Below are 26,712 nucleotides of genomic sequence, written 5' to 3' on the forward strand. Positions count from 1 at the left end.
TTTCAAAATGTGCAATCTTCCAAAATTGGTTAAGAAGTATTTAATTATATTTAAGCTTTTAGGTTTTTTAAAAACTTATGTAGTTTCATAAACTCAACAAATGGGAAAAGATCACAAGTTTTCTGCAGTTTGGGTGATGTAATAAGCTGCAATGTAAAATAGCAAAATCAAAAAAATTGTTTCAGTGGCAGTAATATTATTAACAATTATCATTCAGAACTACATATAGGTTTTGTGTTTTTATCTTAAAATAAAATTTTCATTTTTTAGGCAAATTAATCACTAGATCCTGTTCAATTAACTTGATTAAACCAAACTGATTCAGAATTATAATGGTTGGTAAACACCCTGATACAAAAGTCTACCACTAACCAGGAAATGGTTAGACAAATAAGATGAACTTTTAAACTGATTCAGAAATATAATGGTGAGTAAACACCCTGATACAAAAGTCTACCACTAACCAGGAAATGGTTGGACAAATAAGATGAACTTTTAAACTGATTCAGAAATATAATGGTGGGTAAACACTCTGATACAAAAGTCTACCACTGAACAGGAAATGGTTCAACAAATAAGATGAATTTTTAAACAAAAAACTTTCTATTGTTAACTATTAACTAATCTCTTACAGTTATTACAATACATTAGAGAAGAGTGAGTGCCCCCCCCCATAATGGTGGACACTCAATCTTCTGGTAACTTTAAAAAAGGTTATGAATTTAGTCTACTTAATTTGTAGCACTTTTAAGTAATGATTTTTATAAAATCTCAACTACAAGAATTGAGATATAAAGGATCACTTGATCAAAAATTACTTTTAGAACTAATTGGCAAATAAGGGGGTAAAAACAAATTATTAAAATTTAATAAGGGGGTAAAAACAAATTATTAAAATTTACACAAATGTAAGAAATGCATATTCTAAGTTAAAAGAGAGAGAATGATAAGCTGCAATTATCATTACCACTTCATTCACGAGCATAAAGAATATTAACCTATTTCCACTACTACATTATAATAAACAGCTGAATAGTTATGAAATATTTGCTAAAACTAGAAGTTTGAGTTAATATATATAAACATGACCTTAGAATTCATGCTTGCACAATGCCCATTCCTGAATGTTAAATGTTAAAAGGGTGGCAGTGACAACTGTTTTAGCATGCAGTAAATGTGCAATATGCTCAAATAGCATGAAATCTAGATGCTAAGTCAGCGAATACCAACTTTTTTTATATATATATATATATTTTTTTTTTTGATGAAACAAAAAATTGTTTGTAAGCACGCATTTAAGGAAGAAAAAATTTGCAAAATGCTAAATGTTAATTTATGCAAGCATCTAATGAAAACTAATTTGTCAAGTCATGTAATTATTTTCTAGCAAGTATCTGCACCCATGCACAATGAAGAGTTCATCAATAGAATTTAGTATTTGAACTAAATCAATTCATAAACACACCACACAAGGATTATGAAAATATTTATGAAAACTGAATTAAAAGTCATATCATTCAATTTTTTTTCAATGCATTACTTTTTACATTCAATTTATTACTATTTTCAATAGTAATATAGAGAAACTATGTCATTACAATTTTTGAAATATTCTCTAAAAACAAAACTTTTCTTTTCTTTGTTTTTTTAAAATAGGAACTTAAATCTAATTCTTTTTAGTCAAAAATAACAAAATATGCATTTCTAATACATATTTAAGAATATGTATTACATATTCAAAACAAATTGTTTTGAAGCATTTTAAAATAACTCAATTTACCCTCCTTATAAAAATTAAGCTATTCATAAGCACGATTAAATATACATGGTTTATTCAAACTGTGTATTAATCACAGATTAATCAGAAAATAAAATATACCTGTTATTACTGGAAGAAAACACAAAGTAAGAATATACAAGTAAATGTAATAAACTTTTTCCAGAGTAAATTTAACATTTAATAAGATGCACCACTATTCATTTCATTCAAGTTTAGTGAGTCTAATGCTGTCTGCTCTTTCATTCTAGGAAAAAATTAATAATTTCATTACAATTTATAGAAAATAATAAACAGAATACAACAATTTCAGATGACTTTCAGATGTTGGAATGCCTAAAATTGTATACTGCACTTAGAACTTGTATCTTCATCTTCCAACAATGCATTTCATACCAGCCAAGGAACATCCCTTTCTACAACATTAAAACTTAATTTTAAGCACAGTATACAGTCTAATTTTAATTTAGATTTACGAAATACTTGAACCACAAAATAAACAGCAAATTAATTATTGCTGTTAACACAGTTATAGGTAAGGCAGGGTGCTATTCAGCTCCTATAAACCTAATCACCCTATTTGGTTTGTTTATATCTGTAATTTAATTAACTTAATCAACTAAGTTATTTAAGTTCAATTTCTGTTTTATTATGATTCCCTAATTTTGAGTTGTATATTTGCATGTTGCTTTAGATTCATCGACTGTAGGAGTCGGATATGTAAATTTGCATTTTGTTTGTTATGTTTCCTTATTTATTCCACAGAGGGTGGTGGCCACAGCATACCTTATGTTTAGTTGGTTTATTATTTTTCTTAATGTCTGGGGTGTAATGGGACATCAACCTGATATAATCATCAGTGATTGAAATATGACTCCTTTTTGAAGTACACAGTGCTGGAATTCCTTGAAAATATAGTGCCTGTGGGTTTTTTTTTTTTTTTTTTTTTGTGGTATTTTTGTGTTATTATTTTAGTAGCACTTGGCCTTTGGGGACGTGGGCATGTGAGAAGAACCATGTGTTCATTCCTCCACGAATACTTTGGTTCCTCTGTCTTCTTTCTTAATTCTTAATATCATTTTTATGTTTATTTTATTTTATTTATTTTTGCTTTACCATAGAGTGGTTAGGTTCATAGGAGCAGAATAACACCTTGTCTCACCTATAACCCTATTAACAATGTTAATTAATTTACTGTATTCATTTTACAGTTCCAGTGTTCCTAAGTTTAATTTATATAATGATATAATAAATTGTTTAACTTTAGTCTGTATTCATTTTTGTAACAGGATTTACGTAAAATTTTTATATAGCAGGTAATTAAACAAAAAGACAGTATTTTAAAGCCATTAATCTCTAAAATTGTAAGGCTACCACCACAAGATGTCTTAAATGCTGCACTATAAGTAGCATTTTTCTAAAAGAGAAGTATAATGATATTCATTTGTAACATGGTGTGCCCCACATTTTGGTGCTTATTGGGGGGGGGACAATTCATTTGAAAACACTTTTATCTTTTCCAACCCACCGTAAGCTTCTGTAACCATATGTGATCATTCTGGAGTATATGCAGATAATTTAAGTATAACAGATTATTTTAGGGGCAGGGGAAGAATGATCAGAGTCCAATTTTATCAATTTTAAACTAATAGCTCCAACTAATGGTATATAAAGGAAGATTTTTCCAGACAGTAAAACAGAAATAACACTGCATTCACAAATAATACATCCAAGAAATAATAGTGTTTGGCCAAAAAATGACAAGAATCCATTAATTATGTAACTGTTGGACACTATTTTTCATTATTCAGAATTTCTAGAAGACCAGAGAGAAGTAATTTGAACCAGCAGGAAGACGTTGTTACTATTCATTGTCATCAGTAACTCTTCCAACATATCCAATTACTAAGCAGAGTATCTCCAGTCTCTTTATACAAAAGTATCATAACCCTATGGCTGCAAAATATATTAAAAATCACAAAGGAACTATTAATTTTATTTTACCACTCTGAAATCTTATTTTGACAGCTGCTACTCAGGAATTCCAAAAAATAAGGTGTGCTTTAAGAGTTAACTAGCTAAAAGAACTGCACAATGATTTTATTCCAATTAAGTCAGCATACTATAAGGATTCTCAGAATTTAAAACAGTTATGATCAAATCCTGAGGTTAAAAATGTTTTTGAAAATTTTCCTTCGCAACCAACTAGAAGTAATATGTACAAAGAATCAGATGACCAGAGTATTCATTTATGAATACTAATTTTTTGTCAAACTGCTTAAGCTTATTAATTTTTTGTGTCATATTTTTAGCCAGTTTATTATTTCTTTGTTATATATTTTGTGTCAGTTTATTAAATTATTGTCATATTATTGTCAACAAAGTAATTTGAATAAATTTACTCTACTTCGAAATGTCTTCTTTTTGTACATTACTGTATAAACTGCAACATTGAGAGAGGGTGGTAATTAATGGTGATCCTTCAGAGTGGATTAATGTGATGGGCAGGGATCTAGGGTTCAGTGTTGTGTCTCTTGTTTCTGATTTTCTACAGTGATACTGATCTAGGTACACAGGGAAAGCTGTCAAAGTTTGCTAATGATTTAGTAGTAGTAGTAGTAGTAATGGAAAATGATGCAAGAAAGCAAAAGTATGTCATCAGCCAAAAAAAAAAAAAAAAAACCCCACAAACACAGTTCATCCATCTGTACCATCCAAGAATTTGTCTAGTTCTCCCCTGAATTTATCCAACCCATCCACTTCTACAACAGATAGAAACCTGTTCGAACAATCAATCAATCACCCAGTGGTTTAAGGCAAACTTCCACTTCTCTATCCTACAACCATCCTTCCTCAACTTGAATTTATGCCCCCTCACATGTGTAGTTTCGGCAGGTGGAAGAATACCAGTAACATTCAGCTTACTCAATCCATTTAAGGCTTTAAAACATCTCAATCAGATCTCCTCACAATAATTTAAAGGTACATAGGATGGTAAAAACTGAAACCAAGCTATGCTACTTCAGAATGATTTAGATCAGTTACGGATCTGGTCTAAAAGGAGGAAACTGAAGTTTAATCTTGTTAGTAAGGTTTTAGAGTTGGGGAAATGAAACACAGGGATGATATCAGACTAAGGGATGTGGAATTAATTAAAGATAGTTAAGGGTGAGAAAGTTTTAGGGGTTACAATATAAGCAAATATATAGTTTTCTTTGCAATGCAGGTAGGCAGCCAGTGAAGGCTCAGGGATGTTGAGACCTCAACGGAGGCGCCTCCATAGCCAGGTGGGCAGGAGCACGCTTCTTGATTAGACCGGGGTTCGAGTTCGTGACCACCAAATACGGAGGATGCGGAAAGGTCAGGGAATGACCACCGCATATCCCTGGAGCAATATGGCCTTAGTTGCTAATGCTCCTAAAAACCAAATAACAACAACAACCTCAACTGGAATGTATTCAGGTATGGAGTCCTCACCTGAAAAAGTACAGAGATTGGCTTGGAGCATTACAGGTTTTCTTTACAAGGAATGATTTAGATTATGTGGACTGCAGAACTTGGAGACAAGACACACCAGGGGTGACCTTATAGAGGTGTTTAAGGCTCTTCAAGAAATTAGCAGAATGAAAGGAGGAAGGTATTTTTATGTCAGCAAGTAAAACAACAGAACTAAATATAAACATTTTGGAAGTAACAGAATATTAAATTTCATTAAGTGTATCTTTTGAACAGAATGTTTCTGATCACTGGAATAAATTTCCTCCTGCAGTAGTTGAGGTAGAGTTTGACAAGATTCAAGGTGGAGTTTTATTTTTTAGAAATGGATAAATTATGATTGACTGGATTTTTTTTTGGTTGATGAATAAGTTTGCTTCCTTGTATCATTTGCTCTGATTAATACTGATACTAATAAAGATCAGAGTCCTAAAGCTTGGATAAAAAAATTATATCATTCACCTGGAATTCACTTAGAAAATTATACATTGTAATCTTCCAATCAATGTTTCATTATTCATAGCAGTAAAAAAATTACATGAATATAATAAAGAAAACAACAAGAATATTTTATGTGTATTAGTTTTCAAGCAACAAGTCCAGAAAGTTCATTTATTTTTTGGAATTCTGGAAAATTACTCTCTATAATGACTGATCATTCTTCTCTGTGCCTTTCATTTATTTATGATTCAAGATTGTAGGGTTGGGACTTACTGACGACAAAAAAAAAAAAAAAAAACAGTTTTCTGAACCAGTTGTTAAACTTTATTGTTCTATTTCAAAATGCAAAGTTCCTCTGGGTTTCAAGAGTACATATCAGCAGAGTAGAACTTTTTCATTGACTCTAAGGTAAGGATCAAAGCTGATAGCAGCATAATGTAAATGTCATGCAATGCACAGAAAAGTGATGTACAAAAATATGAAAACTGTACTGACAAATTTAACTAGTACAATACAGCAAAAAAACTGTCTGGTCATATGTTCACTGGACTACTGCTGCTTCTTGTGGAAGTGAAGGAATAATTGAATTGTGGGATTATGTAAAAGAATGGTTTTAACCTAATTCTAAGGTGAAACCTAGAATTAGATAAAAACCAATTTCAGGTGAAAAATTGTCTGTTATCAGCAAAAATAGCATATCAAGGTGGAGCTTAACAAGCAGTTTTATAATAAATGGAATGAATCTCCTGAGGACAAAATTTCCCAGACTCAGTGAGACTAAGAGATTATGCAGACCACAGATCAGCAAAGCCACTGGAAGGAAGCCTGAATCCATAGAGTTCTCTGGAAATCATAAAGGGACCAAACTGTGTTCAGCTAATTGAGACACTTCTTCACATGTCTATATCAATGTGGATGGGATATGATGCAACAAGTCTTGAAACTTCATTTTCTGCTATTACTGTATTCATGTTAATAATGTTAAGGATATGTATGCCAAATGATTCCATCGGGCATTAGCCATGGAATATTAATTTCAGGGCAAGTGGAGTTTAATCGTATAGGCCAACAATATGATTGAACATGTCAGTTTCACATTGATGTCATTGCAACTCACTCCAAGTGCACAAGCTCCCCACCCTCAGTAATTATCATACAACCCACTCTCCTGCATAGCCTTTCCACCAATGAAGGAGAGGCTGTAGTTAGTATATTCCTCCTGTCCAGCTGAGCTACCGATATGGGATGCGTTGGTCTGACCTTCCCCTGCTCTTCCAGTTCATTTTATAGGGTTCAGATGGGGACTCTGATGGTCATTCCAACTTTTATATGTTCATGTCCACAATATACAAAACAGAGATTACTGGACTACTGCTATTTTAGAAGATGTGACTACAGAGCCCATTTCAGGGCTCTGTAGTCACATTTCACTGGACATTTCAGGGTTGACCTAACAGAGGTGTTTAAGGCCCTTAAAGAAATAAGTAGAATGAATGAAAGAGGTTGGCAGCTAAAACAAAAACAACAGGATACAAATATAAAATTTTTGGAAGTAACAGAAGATTAGATCTCATTAAGTTGACCTTTTGAACATCATGTTTCTGATCACTGGAATGAGCTAGAGAGTCTGACAAGATTCAATGTGGAACTGGATTTTTATTTTTCAGAAATGCATTCTTGAACAGCACCAGTGGTATGACATGAGGTCAAACATGAGTCTATATCAAAGAAATGACAAATGTAGAGAACATGGAATTATCAAAAATGTTAAGTATCATCAGCAATTGTGGTTCTCTTCACAGCCAAAGGTTCCAGGCCATACCATGAGAAAAAACCCCCATATTATAATGTCATTATTTTAAATTTCATTGTTGGCACAATGCACTCTGGAAACGTTCTCCAAGCATCCTCCACACCCACAGATCTGATGAGAATAGAGTATAGTGAGATTTGTCGCTCCACAGAACTGATTTTCACTGCTATGTAGACTAATTATGGCATTCGTTGCACCATGCAAGGTGAGATTGCTGACTGCAGTTAGTGATGTTTGGCTTATGCACTGCTGCTTTCTCACAAAAACTGAAGCTGCACAGCTCTGTACATAGTGTGTTTGCACAGACCCTATTCCCCTACTGATGCCTTAAACTCCTGGTTGATGTTTTGCAGAGATATCTACGAGATTGGTGCACTGCACTTCAGGATACTATTTAGTAATGTGGAGTGAGCTTCCATGATGGCTGTTGTTGTTGTTGTTTATTCAGACTCAAGGTTGCAACAGCTCAAGGTTAGACTGTACAACAGAAATCTGGAGGAGATATGTGAACTAACAATTATAGCTATTCCTTGTAAGTGAAACCAATTGTATTATTTGTAGTATGGTCCTGTCTGTAGATAGCATACTGTTTAATTGAAGTATTGACTTGAGGTGTTAAATTTGTTTCCTATAAACAGAGGTAGCCAAATCATAGCATTAGCATTAACAGTTGCAAATGATGCAAGAAAGCAAGCTTATACAGGATAAAAAAAAAAAAAACAGACACCTCCCACTTCATTTATTCATTCTCTCCAATAGTTTGTCTAGTCCTTGAATTTATTTACGTTATCAACTTCCATAACAACAGATGGAAGTTTGTTCCAGCAATCAACCACTCGCTGGTTAAAGGCAAACCTTACACATCTATTCTGCAACCATCCTTCCTTGATCTGAATTTGTGCATCATCATGTGTGTGTGTGTGTGTGTGTGGTCTGAGCAAGAAGAAAAATCCCATTCGCATTCAGCTTGCTCAATCTATTCAAAGCCTTAAACACCTCAATCAGATCACCTCGCAGGGGCCTAAGCTGCAATTTGCAGAACTGAAGACTTTCTTGGTAAGAGCACACCTTTGTTCCCCTCGGCAATGTTGTTGTCCTTCTCTGTATTCATTCCAGCAGCTCCATATCCTTCTGAAATTGAGGCCTCCAGATCTGTATACAGTACTCAATACGTGGCCTGACCACTGCCTTATACAATGGAATAATCACCTCCTTATCCCTGATAGCAAAATTCCTGCATATCATTGACCCATAAGTGTCCTGGCAGCCTGTCTGCATTGCCCAGAGAACTTCATATATAGCTGCACAATTATAATTGACCAAAGTAAAGGTCTTTAATGTTATCATAGTTTCTGCAGTAACCTTGACAGTTCCAATGTAGAAGAGCAGACATTTATTTGTCTTGGCACTTTGATCTGCTTATGAGGAGCAGATGCTTTTTTTTTTTTTTTTGAAAATATGGCTACTCAGTGATCTTTTCTTCTTGAGTAAAGATTTCTAACACTAAGTGATCCTGTGGTGTTTTCTTTTCAATATCCACATTGTGTTGTTTTATCTTAGATGCAGTGGCTGTAGTAGTACTGAAAACTGCTGGAACAGCAGAAGGTAGTATTGTGATCAAAGTGTTTATAGCCTTTTCTAGTTTGCATGTGTCTGATACTGATTCAATTAGTAGAATGGCAACTTCTATTTGTACAGCTATGAACCTGTGACTTTGAACTACTTGTGCAAAAGTGGGTTTGAAGTTAGCTTGTGTTTGGATTGATTTCTTGGCTTCAGGTATGTGACATTGTTTCACTTTGTACAGCTGTATCTTCTATTCTTTCTTCCACAGGACAATCCTTGGAGAAGTATTACTCTCATGTTTTTTTTTATTGCAATTTGTTCAATTTTGTTGTTCTGCATTACAATCACTGCATGATTTATACCTGCCCCTCTAAAATGCCCATATTTTTGACATTTATAAAAGCATAATTTTTTTGGTATGTATGTTCTGATATGACAGTTGAGGAGCCCATTTTTATTGCTGCTTGTTTTTTTAAGGAGAGCCAAGGTAAGAATGACATTCCACATTGAAATAAGGGTGCCATTCCTGTTTGCTAGTATGTGTTTGCATTAATAATTCCTTGTTTCCTCAGTTTATTTTGCATTTATTTACATGAGAGATCCAACAAGTCTCACTCTGCTGAATTTTCCCCATGAAGTGTTGAGGATGACATGTGGGGGGAAATTGTTATAGGAATTCCACCTAAATTTGTAGTTTTGCAGAGTTTCTCTTATTGTTTGATAGTGAATCAAGTAGCAGGTTTCTGGATTGTAAACATCATACCATTTTTAGCAAATTTACTGTACTTTTCAGACATTTCTGAATGATAAAAGATGATAGTTTACCAAGGAATTAAGACAGAGTTAGAATGCAGGATTATAACAGCAAGAGATCTTATAAAACTATGTTTATTTTCTATCTCTTTACATGACAATTTAATTCCTTTGATTTTAGCATTAGCATTAGCATTAGTAGAGGCATTTGATGCAAGAAAGCAAGCTTATGCAGCATCAGCCAAAAAAAAAAAAAAAAAAAAAAAAAAACCACTTCCACTTCACCCCTCTGTTCGTTCAAAATACCTGTCCAGCTGAGCCTTAAACTTATTTAGGCTATCAACCTCCACCACAAGGGATGGAAGTCTGTTCCACCAACCAACCACCCGCTGGCTAAAGGCAAATTTCCGCACGTCTATCCTACATCTGTCTTTCCTCAATTTGAATTTATGCCCTCTCAGGTGATTATTCTGAGCTAGAGGAAGAATCCCATCAGCATTGAGCATGCTTAAACCATTCAAGGCTTTATACACCTCTATCAGATCACCTCGCTGGTGCCTAGTCTCCAGACACTGTAATTCGCAAAACTTAAGCCTTTCTTCGTAAGAGCACCCCTTTGTTCCATTCACTAATCTATTAGTTCCATTTACTAAGTCTTGGATCTCTTGATCTGACTGAGTTATGATTTTCAGAATCCATTCACACCTTTTTACCCTGGGAAAGAAAAATTTTCTTCCAAAGTTTCCAGCTCTCTAGAGAGGCAGGAGTAGTGCCACCAAGTGACCAAGTGGCTGGTGAGGTTAATAGTTATGAAACAAGAGAATATATCTTTCCTTCTTTGACAGGTAAGGTGACTTTCTTTACTGAAAGAAGCAGTTATATATTATCAATGTAAACAAACCTGAAGTAAACAATAGAAGCTCAAATATATATATAAATGATAGAAGGTTATGCTTTAGTATGGAGAGAGAACAGCAGGTAGTGTAATCAACCAACGGGTTAGCTAAAATGGAAAGGCAGTCATAAAATAACAATTTGAACCTGCAACACAGAAAGTCAAAAATATTATATTATAAGTACTTAGTGCTGTACTTCAGATTATTTCAACGTCGTTAACGAGGGCCAGCCATCAAAATCAGTCAAAATGCAGCAAAAAGTAAGGCCTCCGTTTCTAACATGAAATATACATAGCATGTGGTAAAAAGATACCAGGTTTTTAGTTTATTGTTAATGTTCAGAAGCCAGGTTAGTCGTAATGCTAATCGTAATCGCCATGATATATACGTTACCATTACGACTAACCTGGCTTCTGAACATTAACAATAAACTAAAAACCTGGTATCTTTTTACCACATGCTACGTATATTTCATGTTAGAAACAGAGGCCTTACTTTTTGCTGCATTTTGATGGCTGGCACTCGTTAACAACGTTGAAATCATTTGAAGTACAGAACTAAGTACTTATAATATAATATTTTTGACTTTGTGTTGCAGGTTCGAATTGTGTTATTTTATAACTGCCTTTCCATTTTAGCTAACCCGTTGGTTGATTACACTACCTGCTGTTCCCTCTCCATACCAAAGCATAACTTCCTATCATTTATTTATTTATAGTCGTTGGGTGCCTTCTACTCTACTTAGTAGTAACCCAGGTCAGACAAAGACCAATAGATTGACAGTAGCCACTGGCAGAGGTGAAAGAGATTCTTGCACTGCTTCTATTAGAATGAGCAGAAGCCTGAAAAACAAGATGCATGATATTTCAGAGACTGCTGGGAGCCATTGTGCTACAAGTAAACACATGGGTTGTGTTAGGGTAGCTAATAATAGAAACAGGTGCAGGTATACTTGCGTGTACACCAATGCTAGGAGTTTAGTAAATAAATTTGATGAATTTGAGGTATTGCTCAAAACATCAAAGGCAGATATTGTTAGGATATCAGAGACGTGGTGTCACACAGATATAAGGGATGCAGAACTGCAATTTGGGGAGTACAACGTCTACAGAAAGGATAGACAGGATAGGAAGGGGGGAGGGGTAATGCTATTAGTTAAGAAACACATAAAAACCAAGGAAGTGAAGCCAGTCAACATCGCTGGACAGTGCAGTGTTGAGTCAGTTTGGTGTGACATAAGCATTGGGAGATCAAAATTGAGAGTAGGAGTGTGCTATAGGCCTAATGACTCTGATGAGTATAATAAGAAACTGTACAGGGAAATAGAGTGGGCCAGTAAATCAGAGAGTCTTATAATGGGGGATTTTAATTTCCCAGATATTGACTGGAATTTGTGGGTTGGTCACTCACACACTAGCAAGGCTTTTGTGGATTTATTGGATGATTGTTTTCTACATCAGCATGTTCGGGAGGCAACTAGAGGGAGTAATACTCTTGATTTGATTATCAGCAGTGATTCTTCATGCATTAAGAATCTGCAGATAAATGAACCACTAGGTGGCAGTGATCACAGTGTGCTGAAGTGGGATTTACTCAAAGAGGTAACTACCATTAGGGGTAAAGGGAAGGGTTATTGCTTCCGTAAAGGCGACTACGATGGACTGAGACAGTATTTAAATTCTATACAGTGGGACCAACTGATGATGTTACCAACAGCAAATTCAAAATGGGAAGCATTCAAAGAACTTATCTTGGAAGCTACTAGGCTTTACATACCAACTAAGAAATATTGTTCAAGGTTTAGGCCAAAATGGATGTCAGATGAACTAATGAGGCATATGGCAGAGAAAAAAAATGCATGGGATACTTACAAATTAACACATGACACAGAAGCCTATGATAGATACAAGTTGATATGCAACCAAGTTACAAAGGAGGTTAGGCAGGAGAAGGCAGATTACGAGAAATCCTTGGCAAGGGATGCAAAGAAAAACAGCAAAGAGTTCTTTACTTATGTAAACTCTAGAAGGAAGGGGATGAATCAGATTGGTCCACTTGATATTGATGGGTCAACTGTTGATGATCCTGCTCAGGTAGCTAACAAACTAAATGAATATTTTGCATCGACATTCACACATGAGGAGTTATTCAGCGAGGGGAATGCCAGAGGTGTATTCAACTCTAGCAGTAAGCTACAGAATCTTGAAATAACTGGGAGTAAATTGGAGGAGAAACTGTTGAAGATAAACACAAGAAAGGCACCCGGGGTGGATGGGATCTATCCAGTTATATTAAAGGAGGCAGCAAAGGAAGTAAGCAAACCCTTAGCCATAATTATGAGAGCTTCCTTGGACTCAGGGGAGGTACCCATAGACTGGAAATGTGCAAATGTGACCCCAATTCACAAAGGAGGATCAACGGCTGACACAAGTAATTATAGACCTGTGAGCTTAACTTGTGTTCCAGGAAAATTAATGGAGGCACTGGTTAAAGAAGCACTGCAGGATCATTTAGACAAGACTTCAGTTATAGCTCAGACACAGCATGGTTTTGTTAAGGGGAAGTCTTGCCTGACCAGTTTGATTGGATACTATGATGCAGTCACAAAAGAACTGGATGCAGGGAATAGCTTTGATATTATATACTTGGATCTTAGAAAGGCTTTTGATACTGTTGCACATGGAAGACTGCTACACAAATTGGAGCAGTGTGACATTGGAGGCAAATTGCTGCTATGGATAAAGGGGTGGTTGAGGGGGAGAAGACAGAGAGTGGTAATCAATGGACACTGCTCATCGTGGACTAATGTTATTAGTGGAGTCCCTCAGGGCTCAGTGTTGGGTCCATTATTGTTTTCTGTATTTATAAATGATATTGATGATGGTATATCAAGCTTAATGTCCAAGTTTGCAGACGATACAAAGGTTGGCAGGGTTGTCAAGGACACTACTGACACTATGCTACTGCAACAGGATCTGGAAAGGTTGAGCAGATGGGCTGAGAGGTGGCAAATGAAGTTTAACATTGACAAATGTAAAGTACTACACATGGGAAACAGCAACCCCAGAGCAACGTAACAACTCTGTGGTACTACACTGACAGTGGTAGAGAATGAAAGGGACTTGGGGGTGGTTGTGCAGGCAGATATGACGTTCTCTGAGCAGTGCAGACGGGCTGCAAGAGTAGCTCATGGAGTATTGTCAATGATATAGAGGAAGTTTTCCAGCAGGGATAAGGAAGTGATTATTCCCTTGTATAAGGCAATGGTCAGGCCACACCTAGAGTACTGTATACAGGTCTGGTGGCCTCATTTCAAGAAGGATGTAGAGCTGCTGGAACGAGTACAGAGAAGGGCAACAAGATTAGTGAATGGAACAAAGGGGCGCTCTTACGAAGAAAGGCTTAAGTTTTGCAAATTACAGTGTCTGGAGACTAGGCACCAGCGAGGTGATCTGATAGAGGTGTATAAAGCCTTGAATGGTTTGAGCATGCTCAATGCTGATGGGATTCTTCCTCTAGCTCAGAAAAATCACCTGAGAGGGCATAAATTCAAATTGAGGAAAGACAGGTGTAGGATAGATGTGCGGAAATTTGCCTTTAGCCAGCGGGTGCTTGGTTGGTGGAACAGACTTCCATCCCTTGTAGTGGAGGTTGATAGCCTAAATAAGTTTAAGGCTCAGCTGGACAGGTATTTTGAACGAACAGAGGGGTATAGTGGAACTGGTTATTTTTATTTATTTATGTTACTTTTTTTTTTTTTTTTTTTTTGGCTGATGCTGCATAAGCTTGCTTTCTTGCATCAAATGCCTCTACTAATGCTAATGCTAAAAAGGTCTATATTCCTTCATATATTCCTCTTATTACAACTCTTGTACCTATTACTTCTATTCTATATATATATATATATATATATAAAAGAGCATACTATGTAAGCCTCCATAGCTGAGTGGTCAGGAGCAGGTTGATTTGATTTGATTTTTCGTGGCACAAAAGCATCAGGAGCCGGAGTGCTACTGTTTGAGTATACAGAGGTTCAAGGCCCTGACTGCTAAATACGGTTGATTTGCCAACCTGCACTATACACCAGCATAGCAGATTATGGCCCATTCTCTCAACATGACTTGTTGAGGTCTCCATACTGTAGTGGATTGTCAATGGCTGCAGAGAGCACTAAGTTATCACTTAGATATCGTTTGGAATCAACAGACCTTTTGTACTCAAGGTCACTTCCATGGTCTTCCTGTGCACTGCTAGACAATGATGTTACTGTCACACTTCTATTTTATGTAACATCAGTAACCCTCTGGATGGCATAAACTGTCAGAAATTAATGAATTGATGCACCAGCAATGTTACATCAAAACAATACTCCTCTTGAAATTAGTCAGCTCAGTTACACATAAAATGATGAGAACAATTAACTAGTGCAATTCATACATCTTCCTTATATAGCAGTCTGAATTACGTGTTTCTCCAAGGTCCAATGACAAAAAAAATACAGCCAAAAAAATTTAAAAAATAAATAAATAATAAAATAATAATAAGTTTTTGGATAATACACCCAATGCTATGTAATATAGCATTGGATGTATTTTCCATATGGTTCATATTATAACTAGTGATTCACTTTCTTCTTTCTGAGAGAATGTCTTGCATTAAAAAAAAAAAAATACCAATTACTTATATTCTTTACCCACAATAAAATAATTTATTATTCAGCAATATATTACAGCACATTTAATGGAGCCTCAATCACTTGCAAACTGGATTTAAGCCAGGTAAACAAAAATATAATCTCTCTCAAACTCAGTGACCAACTCATTTGCCATTGAACAATCCACTGATTGAGAGTTTTTTGTTAAATTTTCAAATAAAAATATGCTTCCATTACTTTCTGTTTATTGTTTGAGACTACTGCAGTCACCTATGTTCTGATTACTTCCTGAATGCTTTCCACTTAGAATTTGCAGTTAGTAACATCATCAAAAGCGCAAAATCCCTTCCTTATACCCTTGATAGTAGATATATCTTTAAGTAAACCTTACATCAATATATTATAATCTCTGCTATTTAGTGGTTCCTTTATCTGGAGATTCTTAATGCATGAAGTGTCACTGCTGATAATCAGATCAAGAATATTGCTTTCTCTTGTTGGGTCTCAATATTCTGGTGTAGAAAACAGTTATCCTATAAATGCAGAAAAGTTGTGTTGCTGTGTGAATAATGAACCCACAAGTTCCACTGAATATGTAAAAAGTTATAAGCCATTCTGATTTATCCATTCTATTTGTTTATATAGCTATTCGTTATACTCATCACAGTCATTCGGCCTATAACATACTTCTACTTTCATTTTTGTTTTCCTAGTGCTTATGTCACACTAAACTTATTCAACATTGCACTGGCCACTTGAATCAACTAGGTGCACTGCTTTAGATTCTATGTGTTTTTTAAACCAAGAATGTAATCCCTCTCACACCCAACTACTGTCCTTTCCATACTCATTGTACTCACAATAGGCAAGTTCTACATTGCTTATGCCTAAGTGGTAACCATGTTTCTGATATCTCTATAATATCCACATTTGAATTCTACTATAATACTTCAAATTCATCAAACTTATTTACTATACTTCTAGCATTAGTTATAATGCAAAAATATCTGCACCCGCTTTTGCTCTTAGTAAGCCTAACAGCACTCATATATTGTCCCCGATTGCACCAACAAATATTCTTGCACTACTTCTATTTTTAAGTATATCCCATTCCAATAAAAATAGCTTGTTCTGTTAACAAGCAAATTTTTTGTATTACTTTCAAAATGTGTTTGTATGTTTGCCTAGCAAGTTTCCAGTCTGTGATTTGTCTCCCCATTTTACATCTTTCTGTATTCAAAAGAATTCTTTTGTAATGGTTACTATTTCCTTTTTCTCTTGTTGTCTCAAATTATAAGATGTCAGGGTCGGGGTAAGATATCATGATCAGGGTGATCAAGGATCTAGAAAAGTTGCTGCAAAGGACTGCTAAATAATATGTTTTTATAATGGTGTAATCAGTGCAAGTAATCAGTGTCAATCTTTAAGGATAACCACTCGTGAAGAAAACAATTCATTGTCTTGATTAAAATGTAAAAATACTTTCGGTTAAAAACCCATTCCCCGTTTAAAACATTGGGAGAGTGTATTTTTGTATAGAAACACAAATTAGACGTAGCTGAATATTAAAGCTTCCTATGCATATTTTTCAGAAATTAGGCATGATATGCATTGATTAAATGCCAGATTTAGAAATAAGTAGTGAATTTCACAGAAAAAATGTATAATAAACCAAAAATAACCCTTATTTGTATTACTTCATATAATTAAGATGATAAAATTCTTTTTTTTCTTAACAAGATTTAAACATTCAAAATATAAATGAAAAATAAAAAATATGACAAATTTATTTCCAATAATCAGCTATAAAAACAGTTTATTAGGGAATTCCTTTCTCTGTATGCACTCAATCTCAGCATCCTGTGTTGGGCTCCTAAGAATTTTCTTTATAAACATATTAATTGCATTAGAATTAAATTAACTGAAAAGTGGCACAGAGGATAACCAACCTTGATTTTGGCTTAACAATTGTTCCACTTCTACTACCAAGTCCAGAGTCACGCAGAGCAGGTCCAAGTGCACTTGTTCCTACACCTGCAATTCCTTCCTTCTCAAGTTCTTCTTGCATTTTACGCTGCCGATACTGTTCCAAGATGATCTGACGGCGCAACCTTTCCTCATCCCTCTTTCTATCATACATTTCTTTTCGCATCCTGAAATAGGATTTTTGGAACATTCATTTTAACAACAAAAATGTCTAATAAATAAGGTACATTTGATTAAAAAAAGCACACACACAGACTAAGTATAGTTAATTATCAAGCATTGCAAAACTAAAAAATGTAAAAGGAAAATGGAAAATTTGGTTCATTTATACTTTCAAGAAACGGCTGAAAATTTAAATGCTTTCATAGACCTGTTTAGATTTTTTTTTTTCATGCACCAACAGTAAAACATATTTATACATGTAAATCTGGAGTAAAACCATAAAACTAAGTGATATGGGATAAAGTAGTAGTAGTAGTAGTAGAGCAACGGTCCCCAAACTATGGCCCGCAGATATTTCAATTAGATAGTAAAAATTAATGTTTATATTAGATCACAATAAAATTTATGAAAAACACATTTTACAGATTATTTTAACATTTGTCGGTTGATTAATAGTGTTGACATTTCTGTGTCGTCAGCTTAGTCTTGTTAGATATTAATTCTGTTAATCTTGAAGTCATTAAATAGCAATAAGCATTAGAGACAGTAATTAAGGATTTCCTAATTCCTTTCCAGCCTGCCCACAAACAGTGATATCCAAAGTATGGGAGCAAAGGTCACCCTAAGCTCCCACTACACAAGAATACCAAATCCAGGATAAAACCTGGAACCAGCAGCATGGTCTGATGAATGGTATCGGTAAGATCCTGAACCAGTCTGCACATGAACCCTGATGTATATAGAGTATGGGAGTAAAGGTCACCTATGGCTTCTACTATACAAGACCCCAGGATCCAGGATAAAAACATGATACTATCCTATTGATTAATGGAGTTAATCCCTCTGCTATATATGAACTGCTGGCAGCCTGTATGCACAAAGTTTCTGGTAGCATCGGCAAGAGGAGGCTGTAGGCAGGTACGAATTTAATCTCTTTGTATTATCTTAGATTTCCCGTTTTCTATTGTAACAGCAATTCAAAATTTAATACTTTAGAATTGTAATTTCCAAATTGTATTATTGCAATTGTATTATTGGTAATTGTAACCGTAATATCCTAAAATATTCAAATTTGTAGTCCTTTCTGGTCTCCCCACAACATAGTCATTGGTAAGATACCAGAAATGTCATCTTATTAAACTATATTATAATTAATAATATAGTTTTATATTATAATAACGTAGTTTATTAGGCAAACAGCCTAATAAACTATATCATTAATTTCACATGATATAAGAGTGATATGAATATAATAATAACCTATATGTAAAAATATTTCATAAAATTTTAAGACACATCAGTGCTTGCTTACTTCAATATTCACGAGTATTTTTTTTTTTTTTATTTCAGTGACCCCATAAAAATCATGTCAAAGTTGATGTCGAAAAAGGAAAAGTTGATGCTGGGTGTCATGTTTTTAATGAGCATGGCCAATTAATTACTTTTTCACACTGCTCAATGATACTTGCACATATTATTCGCATTGAAGCCTTGTCGGTGTTCAAGGAATATAATGTGAAAAGTCACTATACCACAAAACATGCCTCAAATTACGATAAATTCCAAGGAGCTTTGCGGCAGAAAAATCTCCAAGAACAGAAGTTAAGAACTTTTACTCATCAAAATTTATCTGCAGTTAGAGCTAGTTTTCGAGCCTCCCAAATCATTGCTGAAGAAGGAAGGAGCTTTACAGATGGAGAATTTGTAAAACAAATTTGTTTGACAATTGCAGAAAAAGAAGTATCCTGAGATTTAGGAGCCGATGTTCAAAATCAACTTGTAGAAAAAAGTTCATGAATTCACACATTTTTCAATAGCAATTGATGAGAGTGAAGATATAAGCCATACAGTTCAATTACTAATTTATATCCGAGGTGTAAATCAAAATTTTGCAATAATTGAAGAACTAGTTGCATTAAAAAGAATGAAAGATAAAACAGGTGAAAATATATTTTTGAGTGTGTCAGAAGAAATTGATGGCCTCAAATTGAATTGGGATTTGATATCAGGAGTTAAGATGGATGCAGCTAAAAATATGGTCGGTACTAAAATTGGGTTCATAGGTCAGCTTCATAAATATCTTCAGTAAAAATATTAAAAAACCAATGCAATTTCATTGTATAATTCACCAGCAGTCTTTGTTGGAAAATTTTTGGGTGTAGATTCAGTCATGTCAACTGTAATATCAACAGTAAACTTCATTTGAAAGAGCTTGAAGGGGATACAAAGACTAATAGATTAACAGTAGCCACTGGCAGAGGTGAAAGTGATTCTTGCACTGCTTCTATTGGAATGAGCAGCAGCCTGGAAAACAAGATGCAGGTTATTTCAGAGACTGCTAGGAGTCATTGCGGTACAAGTAAACAGATGGGTTGTGTTAGGGTAGCTAAGAATAAGAATAGGAACAGGTGCATGTTTACTTGCATGTACACCAATGCTAGGAGGTTGGTAAATAAATTTGATGAATTTGAGGTATTGCTCAAAACATCAAAGGCATATATTGTTCGGATATCAGAGACATGGTGTCACACAGATATAAGGAATGCAGAACTGCAATTTGGGGAGTACAATGTGTACAGAAAGGATAGGAAGGAGGAGTTATGCTATTAATTAAGAAACACATAAAATCCAAGGAAGTGAAGCCAGTCGACATCGCTGAACGGTGCAGTGTCGAGTCAGTTTTGGTGTGACATAAGCATTGGGAGATCACAATTGAGAGTAGGAGTGCTATAGGCCTAATGACTCTGATGAGTATAATAAGAAACTGTACAGGGAAATAGAGTGGGCCAGTAAATCAGAGAGTCTTATAATTGGGGATTTTAATTTCCCAGATTTTGACTGGAATTTGTGGATTTATTGGATGATTGTTTTCTACATCAGCATGTTCGGGAGGCAACTAGAGGGAGTAATACTCTTGATTTGATTATCAGTAGTGATTCTTCATGCATTAAGAATCTGCAGGTAAATGAACCACTAGGTGGCAGTGATCACAGTGTTCTGAAGTGGGAGTTACTCAAAGAGGTAACTACCATTAGGGGTAAAGGGAAGGGTTATTGCTTTCGTAAAGGCGACTACGATGGACTGAGACAGTATTTAAATTCTATATAGTGGGACCAACTGATGATGTTACCAACAGCAAATTCAAAATGGGAAGCATTCAAAGAACTTATCTTGGAAGCTACTAGGCTTTACATACCAACTAAGAAATATTGTTCAAGATTTAGGCCTAAGTGGATGTCAGATGAACTAATGAGACATATGGCAGAGAAGAAATATGCATGGGATACATACAAATTAACACGTGACACAGAAGCCTATGATAGATACAAGTTGATCTATAACCAAGTTACAAAGGAGGTTAGGCAGGCGAAGGCAGATTACGAGAAATCTTTGGCAAGGGATGCAAAGAAAAACAGCAAAGAGTTCTTTACTTATGTAAACTCTAGAAGGAAGGGGATGAATCAGATTGGTCCACTTGATATCGATGGGTCAACTGTTGATGATCCTGCTCAGGTAGCTAACAAACCAAATGAATATTTTGCATCGACATTCACACATGAGGAGTTATTCAGAGAGGGGAATGCCAGAGGTGTATTCAACTCTGGCAGTAAGCTAGAGAATCTTGTAATAACTGAGAGTAAAGTGGAGGAGAAATTGTTGAAGATAAATACAAGAAAGGCACCTGGGGTGGATGGGATCTATCCAGTTATATTAAAGGAGGCAGCAAAGGAAGTAAGCAAACCCTTAGCCATAATTATGAGAGCTTCCTTGGACTCAGGGGAAGTACCCATGGACTGGAGATGTGCAAATGTGACCCCAATTCACAAAGGAGGATCAAAGGGCGACACAAGTAATTATAGACCTGTTAGTTTAACTTCTGTTTCTGGAAAATTAATGGAGGCAATGGTTAAAGAAGCACTGCAGGATCATCTAGACAAGACTTCAGTTATAGCTCAGACACAGCATGGTTTTGTTAAGGAGAAGTCTTGCCTGAGCAATTTGATTGGATACTATGATGCAGTCACAAAAGAACTGGATGCAGGGAATATCTTTGATATTATATACTTGGATCTTAGAAAGGCTTTTGATACTGTTGCACATGGAAGACTGCTGCACAAATTGGAGCAGTGTGGAATTGGAGGCAAATTGCTGCTATGGATAAAGGGGTGGTTGAGGGGGAGAAGACAGAGAGTGGTAATCAATGCTCATCGTGGACTAATGTTATTAGTGGAGTCCCTCAGGGTTCAGTATTGGGTCCATTATTGTTTTCTGTATTTATAAATGATATTGATGATGGTATATCAAGCTTAATGTCCAAGTTTGCAGACGATACAAAGGTTGGTAGGGTTGTCAAGGACACTACTGACACTACGCTACTGCAACAGGATCTGGAAAGGTTGAGCAAATGGGCTGAGAGGTGGCATATGAAGTTTAACATTGACATATTTAAGTACCACATATGGGAAACAGCAACCCCAGAGCAACGTATCAACTCTGTGGTACTACACTGACAGTGGTAGAGAATGAAAGGGACCTGGGGGTGGTTGTGCAGGCAGATATGAAGTTTTCTGAGCAGTGCAGACGGGCTGCAAGAGTAGCTCATGGTGTATTGTCGATGATATATAGGAATTTTTCTAGCAGGGATAAGGAGGTGATTATTCCCTTGTATAAGGCAATGGTCACTCCACACCTAGAGTACTCTATACAGGTCTGGAGGCCTCATTTCAAGAAGGATGTAGAGATGCTGGAACAAGTACAGAGAAGGGCAACAAGATTAGTGAATGGAACAAAGGGGTGCTCTTACGAAGAAAGGATTAAGTTTTGCAAATTACAGTGTCTGGGGACTAGGCACCAGCGAGGTGATCTGATAGAGGTGTATAAAGCCTTGAATGGTTGGTGCATGCTCAATGCTGATGGCATCCTTTCTCAGAATAATCACCTGAGAGGGCATAAATTCAAATTGAGAAAAGACAGATGTAGGATAGCCTAAATTATTTTAAGCCTAAATTTTAAGCCTTGATAGCCTAAATTAGTTTAAGGCTCAGCTGGACAGGTATTTCGAACGAACAGTGCTCAATGCTGATGGCATTCTTTCTCAGAATAATCACCTGAGAGGGCATAAATTCAAATTGAGAAAAGACAGATGTAGGATAGACGTGAGGAAATTTGCCTTTAGCCAGTGGGTGGTTGGTTGCTGGAATAGACTTCCATCCCTTGTCGTGGGAGTTGATAGCCTATATAAGTTTAAGGCTCAGCTGGACAGGTATTTCGAACGAACAGAGGGGTGAAGTGGAAGTGGTTATTTTTTTTTTATTTATTTATTATTATTTTTTTTTTTTTGGCTGATGCTGCATAAGCTTGCTTTCTTGCATCAAATGCCTCTACTAATGCTAATGCTAAAGTGAATTCCACATCAGTACACTGTGATCACTGCCACCCGGTGGTTCCTTTATCTGCAAATTATAAATGCCCAAATAATGACTGCTGATAACCAGATCAAGGATATTAATGTCTCTGGTTGCCTCATGCTGCTGCAGAAAACAATCATCCAATAAATCCACAAAAAAGTCTTGCTAGTGTGCGAGTGAAGAACCTATGAAGTTGCAGTCAATATCTGGGAAGTTAAAATCCTCCATTATAAGACATTCAAATTTACTGGCCCGCTCTACTTCTCTGTACAACTGTTTGTTCTACTCATTAGACCTATAACACACTCCTACTCTAATTTTTGCTTTCCCAGTGCTGTCACACCAAGCTGACTCAACATTGTACTGTCCAACTATGTTAACTGGGTGCACTTCCTTAGAGATGTTATGTGTTTCGTAACAGCATAACTAATCCTCCCTTCCTATCCTTTCTGTACACATTGTAATCCCCAAATTCCTATTCTGTACTGTTTATATCTGTGTGACACCACATCTCTGATAACCCAGCAATATCTGCCTTTGATGTCTTGACCAGCACTTCAAATTCATTTACTATACTCCTAGCATTGGTGTACATGTAAGTATACAATCACCTGTTTTTACTCTTAGTTACCCTAACACAGCCCATGTATTTGTTACACGATGACTCCACCAGTCCCCGAAATCCCCAGCACCCCGCTCTCCAGGCCGCTGCTCATTCTAATTGAAGCAGTGCAAGAATCACTTTCACCTCTGCCTGCAGCTACTGTTAATCTTTTAGTCGGTGAATTCCGCCAAGCTAGCAGTTTTATGAACCACTAAACACTGCCTCAAGAGCATCAGCAAACACTCTTGCACCCCTTCTATTTAAGTGTAGAAGTAGGTAAGATAACAGAGGAGCACATTATGGTACCTACACCAAAATGCCCTCAACTGCATCAACAGAATGTAGTATTATATATAAGAATAGTAGAATATTATAAAACAGATGTGGCTCTTTGATACTTTTTACTGCAGCTCCAAGAGAAATGTGGACTGGACCAACTCATGCATTAAAATTATACCTTGATTACAGGAAAAAATAACAATAATAAATAAATAAAACAATAACTATTGAGTAGCAATTCAATATCTAGTACCTTTTATGCTAGATGGCATTTATAAAGAGATTCAGGCACTGTTTCTGACTTTTATTTATAGAAAAATATATAAGACAGTTCTGTACTAAGAAAATATCAAAACTTCCGAGACAAAAATAGTGTGCCTTTTTTCATGTGCTGTTTCACTACTGTGAAGAAGTGAAACAGTACATGAAGTTTCAGTTTCATCCTGAAAAAATAATAATTAAGATATTAATTATTGTTACGTTTTCAGGTTATTTTTATTTTTTTTTAAGATATAGAAATGCTTATAAAATTTAACCATTTCTTCCCCTGGGAAGGGAAGTCCACTATAATTTTACAGTTGATTATAAGATAGTATTTTCAAACTATACTACTTTATTCATTAACGAGCATGTTAAAAGTAATAAAAATAAAGCTACTAACTTTGATTTTGAAATTGCATAAGCACTTTGAAGGAATGTGGCTTCAAAGGCTTTGAAGATGATCTTGTGTGGCTCTACAATGTGGCATGTCATGAATTATTGTACTAATTACAAGGCAGCATGTCATGGGACTTAGAGGGGAACAGGCATTCTACGTATTATGAGACTCAGTCTAAAACACTGATGGATCCAATATCTTTCTATTTCAGAAGATTTAGGAGAAGTCCGGTTGGCCTGCCTTCCTAAAATCCACTCATGCACACCTTCTTGATGGCAAGGCCTGTTATGTCACTTAGGTGGCAACAAACGTGTAGAGTGATTCTCTTCAAGACGCCTGGTCAGTGTGAAGAGGAAAAGACCAAACTCTTCAGCACATGACAGCATGACGAAACAAATGGCCCTCAGTTCCCAGCAGCTTTCACTCCCCCTCTTATGGCAGCGAGAGGAATCAAAGGGTGCTAAGAATCTCTGGGTACGACCAGGCTGCCATGCATGGAAACTGAACTTGGCTTGTTACAACGTAAGATCACTCATCGGTGAAGATAGGATATTAGAGCTGGAAAAGGAATTAGAAAATGTGAATTGGAATATCATCGGTTTGGCTGAAACAAGAAGAAGAAGAAGAAATGAATCACTTATAAGTTTATCAAATGGAAATCTGATGTACACCAATGGAAACAGTGAAAGGAGTGAAGGTGGAGTTGGCTTTCTGGTCCATAAAGATATAAAAAACAACATTTTGGAATTCAAAAGTACACCACTAAGGGTGTCAAGACTCAGGATTTCTAAGAGGTACAAGCTAAAAGTTATATTGATTTATGCACCAATGTCGAGCCACGATGATGAACAGGTTGAAGAAATGTACATCGAAATTGAGAATCTTCTAGATGAGAAGACCCACTACACTATCATTATGGGGGATTTCGATGCTAAGGTTGGAAAGAGACAAAAAAGTGCAGAAAGGGGAACTATGGAAAATTTTGGAATTGGTGAAAAAAATGAAAGACTTGCAGAATTTGCAGAATCTAGAGAAATGTCAGTAATGAACACTTTTTTCAAGAAAAGAGTGAACAGTGGACATGGAAAAGCACAAATGGATTAACAACTAATGAAATCGACTTCATCCTCACTAACAGAAGATATATCATGAATGATGTTACCATCCTGAACATGATAAATGTTGAAAGTGATCACAGAATGGTTAAGATGCACACTTGATATAGATGTAAGAAAAGAAAGGAAAAAACTGACTCGAGTAAATAATACGGTCTTTGAGATAACGGAATAGGAGAAAAAGCAGTATGTACTGGAACTTAAAAACAAGTTTGAGTTTCTGCAGGCTATTCAGGACCAAGATACTACAACTTTCTGAAAGTGATAAAGCCCAAGAAACCTATAGGTAAAAAGAACTCAAAAGAAGAAAAAATTAGTCAAGAAACACTTGTCATGATGAACCAAAGACAACAAATGAAGAGCAAGATAAACACTGACAAGGAAAAAATTGAGTATATTGAGTTATGCAAAACCATTAGAAAGAGACTCAGAGAGGACAAGAAGATTCAATACAAGAAAAGTAGAACAAGCATTAAGGGAAAACAAAGGATTTAAATCAGCAGTCATGAGCAGTAATACAGAAAGAGTAATACAGTAATACAGAAAGACAAATGACACTGAAACTGAAGAATAGTGATGGTGTACTTATAAATAGCAGAGAAAGCATAATTCAAATAGCAAAAGACTACTATAGATTCAAATAGCAAAAGACTACTATAGAGAATTATACAAGGAGCGAGGAAATGATGCCAGCAGTGGGGAAGATGGATCACAAATTAGTAACACATACGGCATACCCGATATCATTCTGGATGAGGTAGAACATGCATTAAAGAAAATGAAGAATCAGAAAGCCCCAGGGGAAGATGAAGTTACTGTAGAGTTATTAAAATTGGGAGGAAGAGACATGACACAGAAACTGGCAAGACTCTTCACAAAATGCATTAGAAAAGGTGTGACGCCTAAGGAATGGAATAATGCAATCATAGTTTTCGTGCATAAGAAAGGAGATAAATCAGAAATTGGAAATTATAGACCAATTAGCTTGCTTGTTATCCCACATCTACAAGTTGTTCACAAGGGTCATTACTAACAGATTAAAAAGAATACTTGATGAGAATCAACCGAAAGATCAAGCTGGCTTTAGGACAGGATTCTCAACTAT

The 26,712-nt window shown here is 35.7% G+C and overlaps 1 protein-coding gene across 4 annotated transcripts in view; it reads right to left on the reverse strand.

Annotated features, from left to right (window-relative positions):
- The window catches only part of Patronin (calmodulin-regulated spectrin-associated protein patronin), a 389,298-nt gene that overhangs the window by 74,932 nt on the left and 287,654 nt on the right, over positions 1-26,712 (reverse strand). For all 4 annotated transcript variants that reach the window (XM_090386590.1, XM_090386589.1, XM_090386591.1 and 1 more), the window contains one exon: positions 17,345-17,548. In XM_090386590.1, the coding sequence (XP_090242716.1) occupies positions 17,345-17,548 (204 nt within the window). The remainder of the gene's footprint in view (positions 1-17,344; positions 17,549-26,712) is intronic.

This window comes from Mastigoproctus giganteus, chromosome 12 (assembly GCF_048544385.1).
Source record: "Mastigoproctus giganteus isolate SK-2022 chromosome 12, ASM4854438v1, whole genome shotgun sequence".
Taxonomy (NCBI): Eukaryota; Metazoa; Arthropoda; class Arachnida; order Uropygi; family Thelyphonidae; genus Mastigoproctus; species Mastigoproctus giganteus.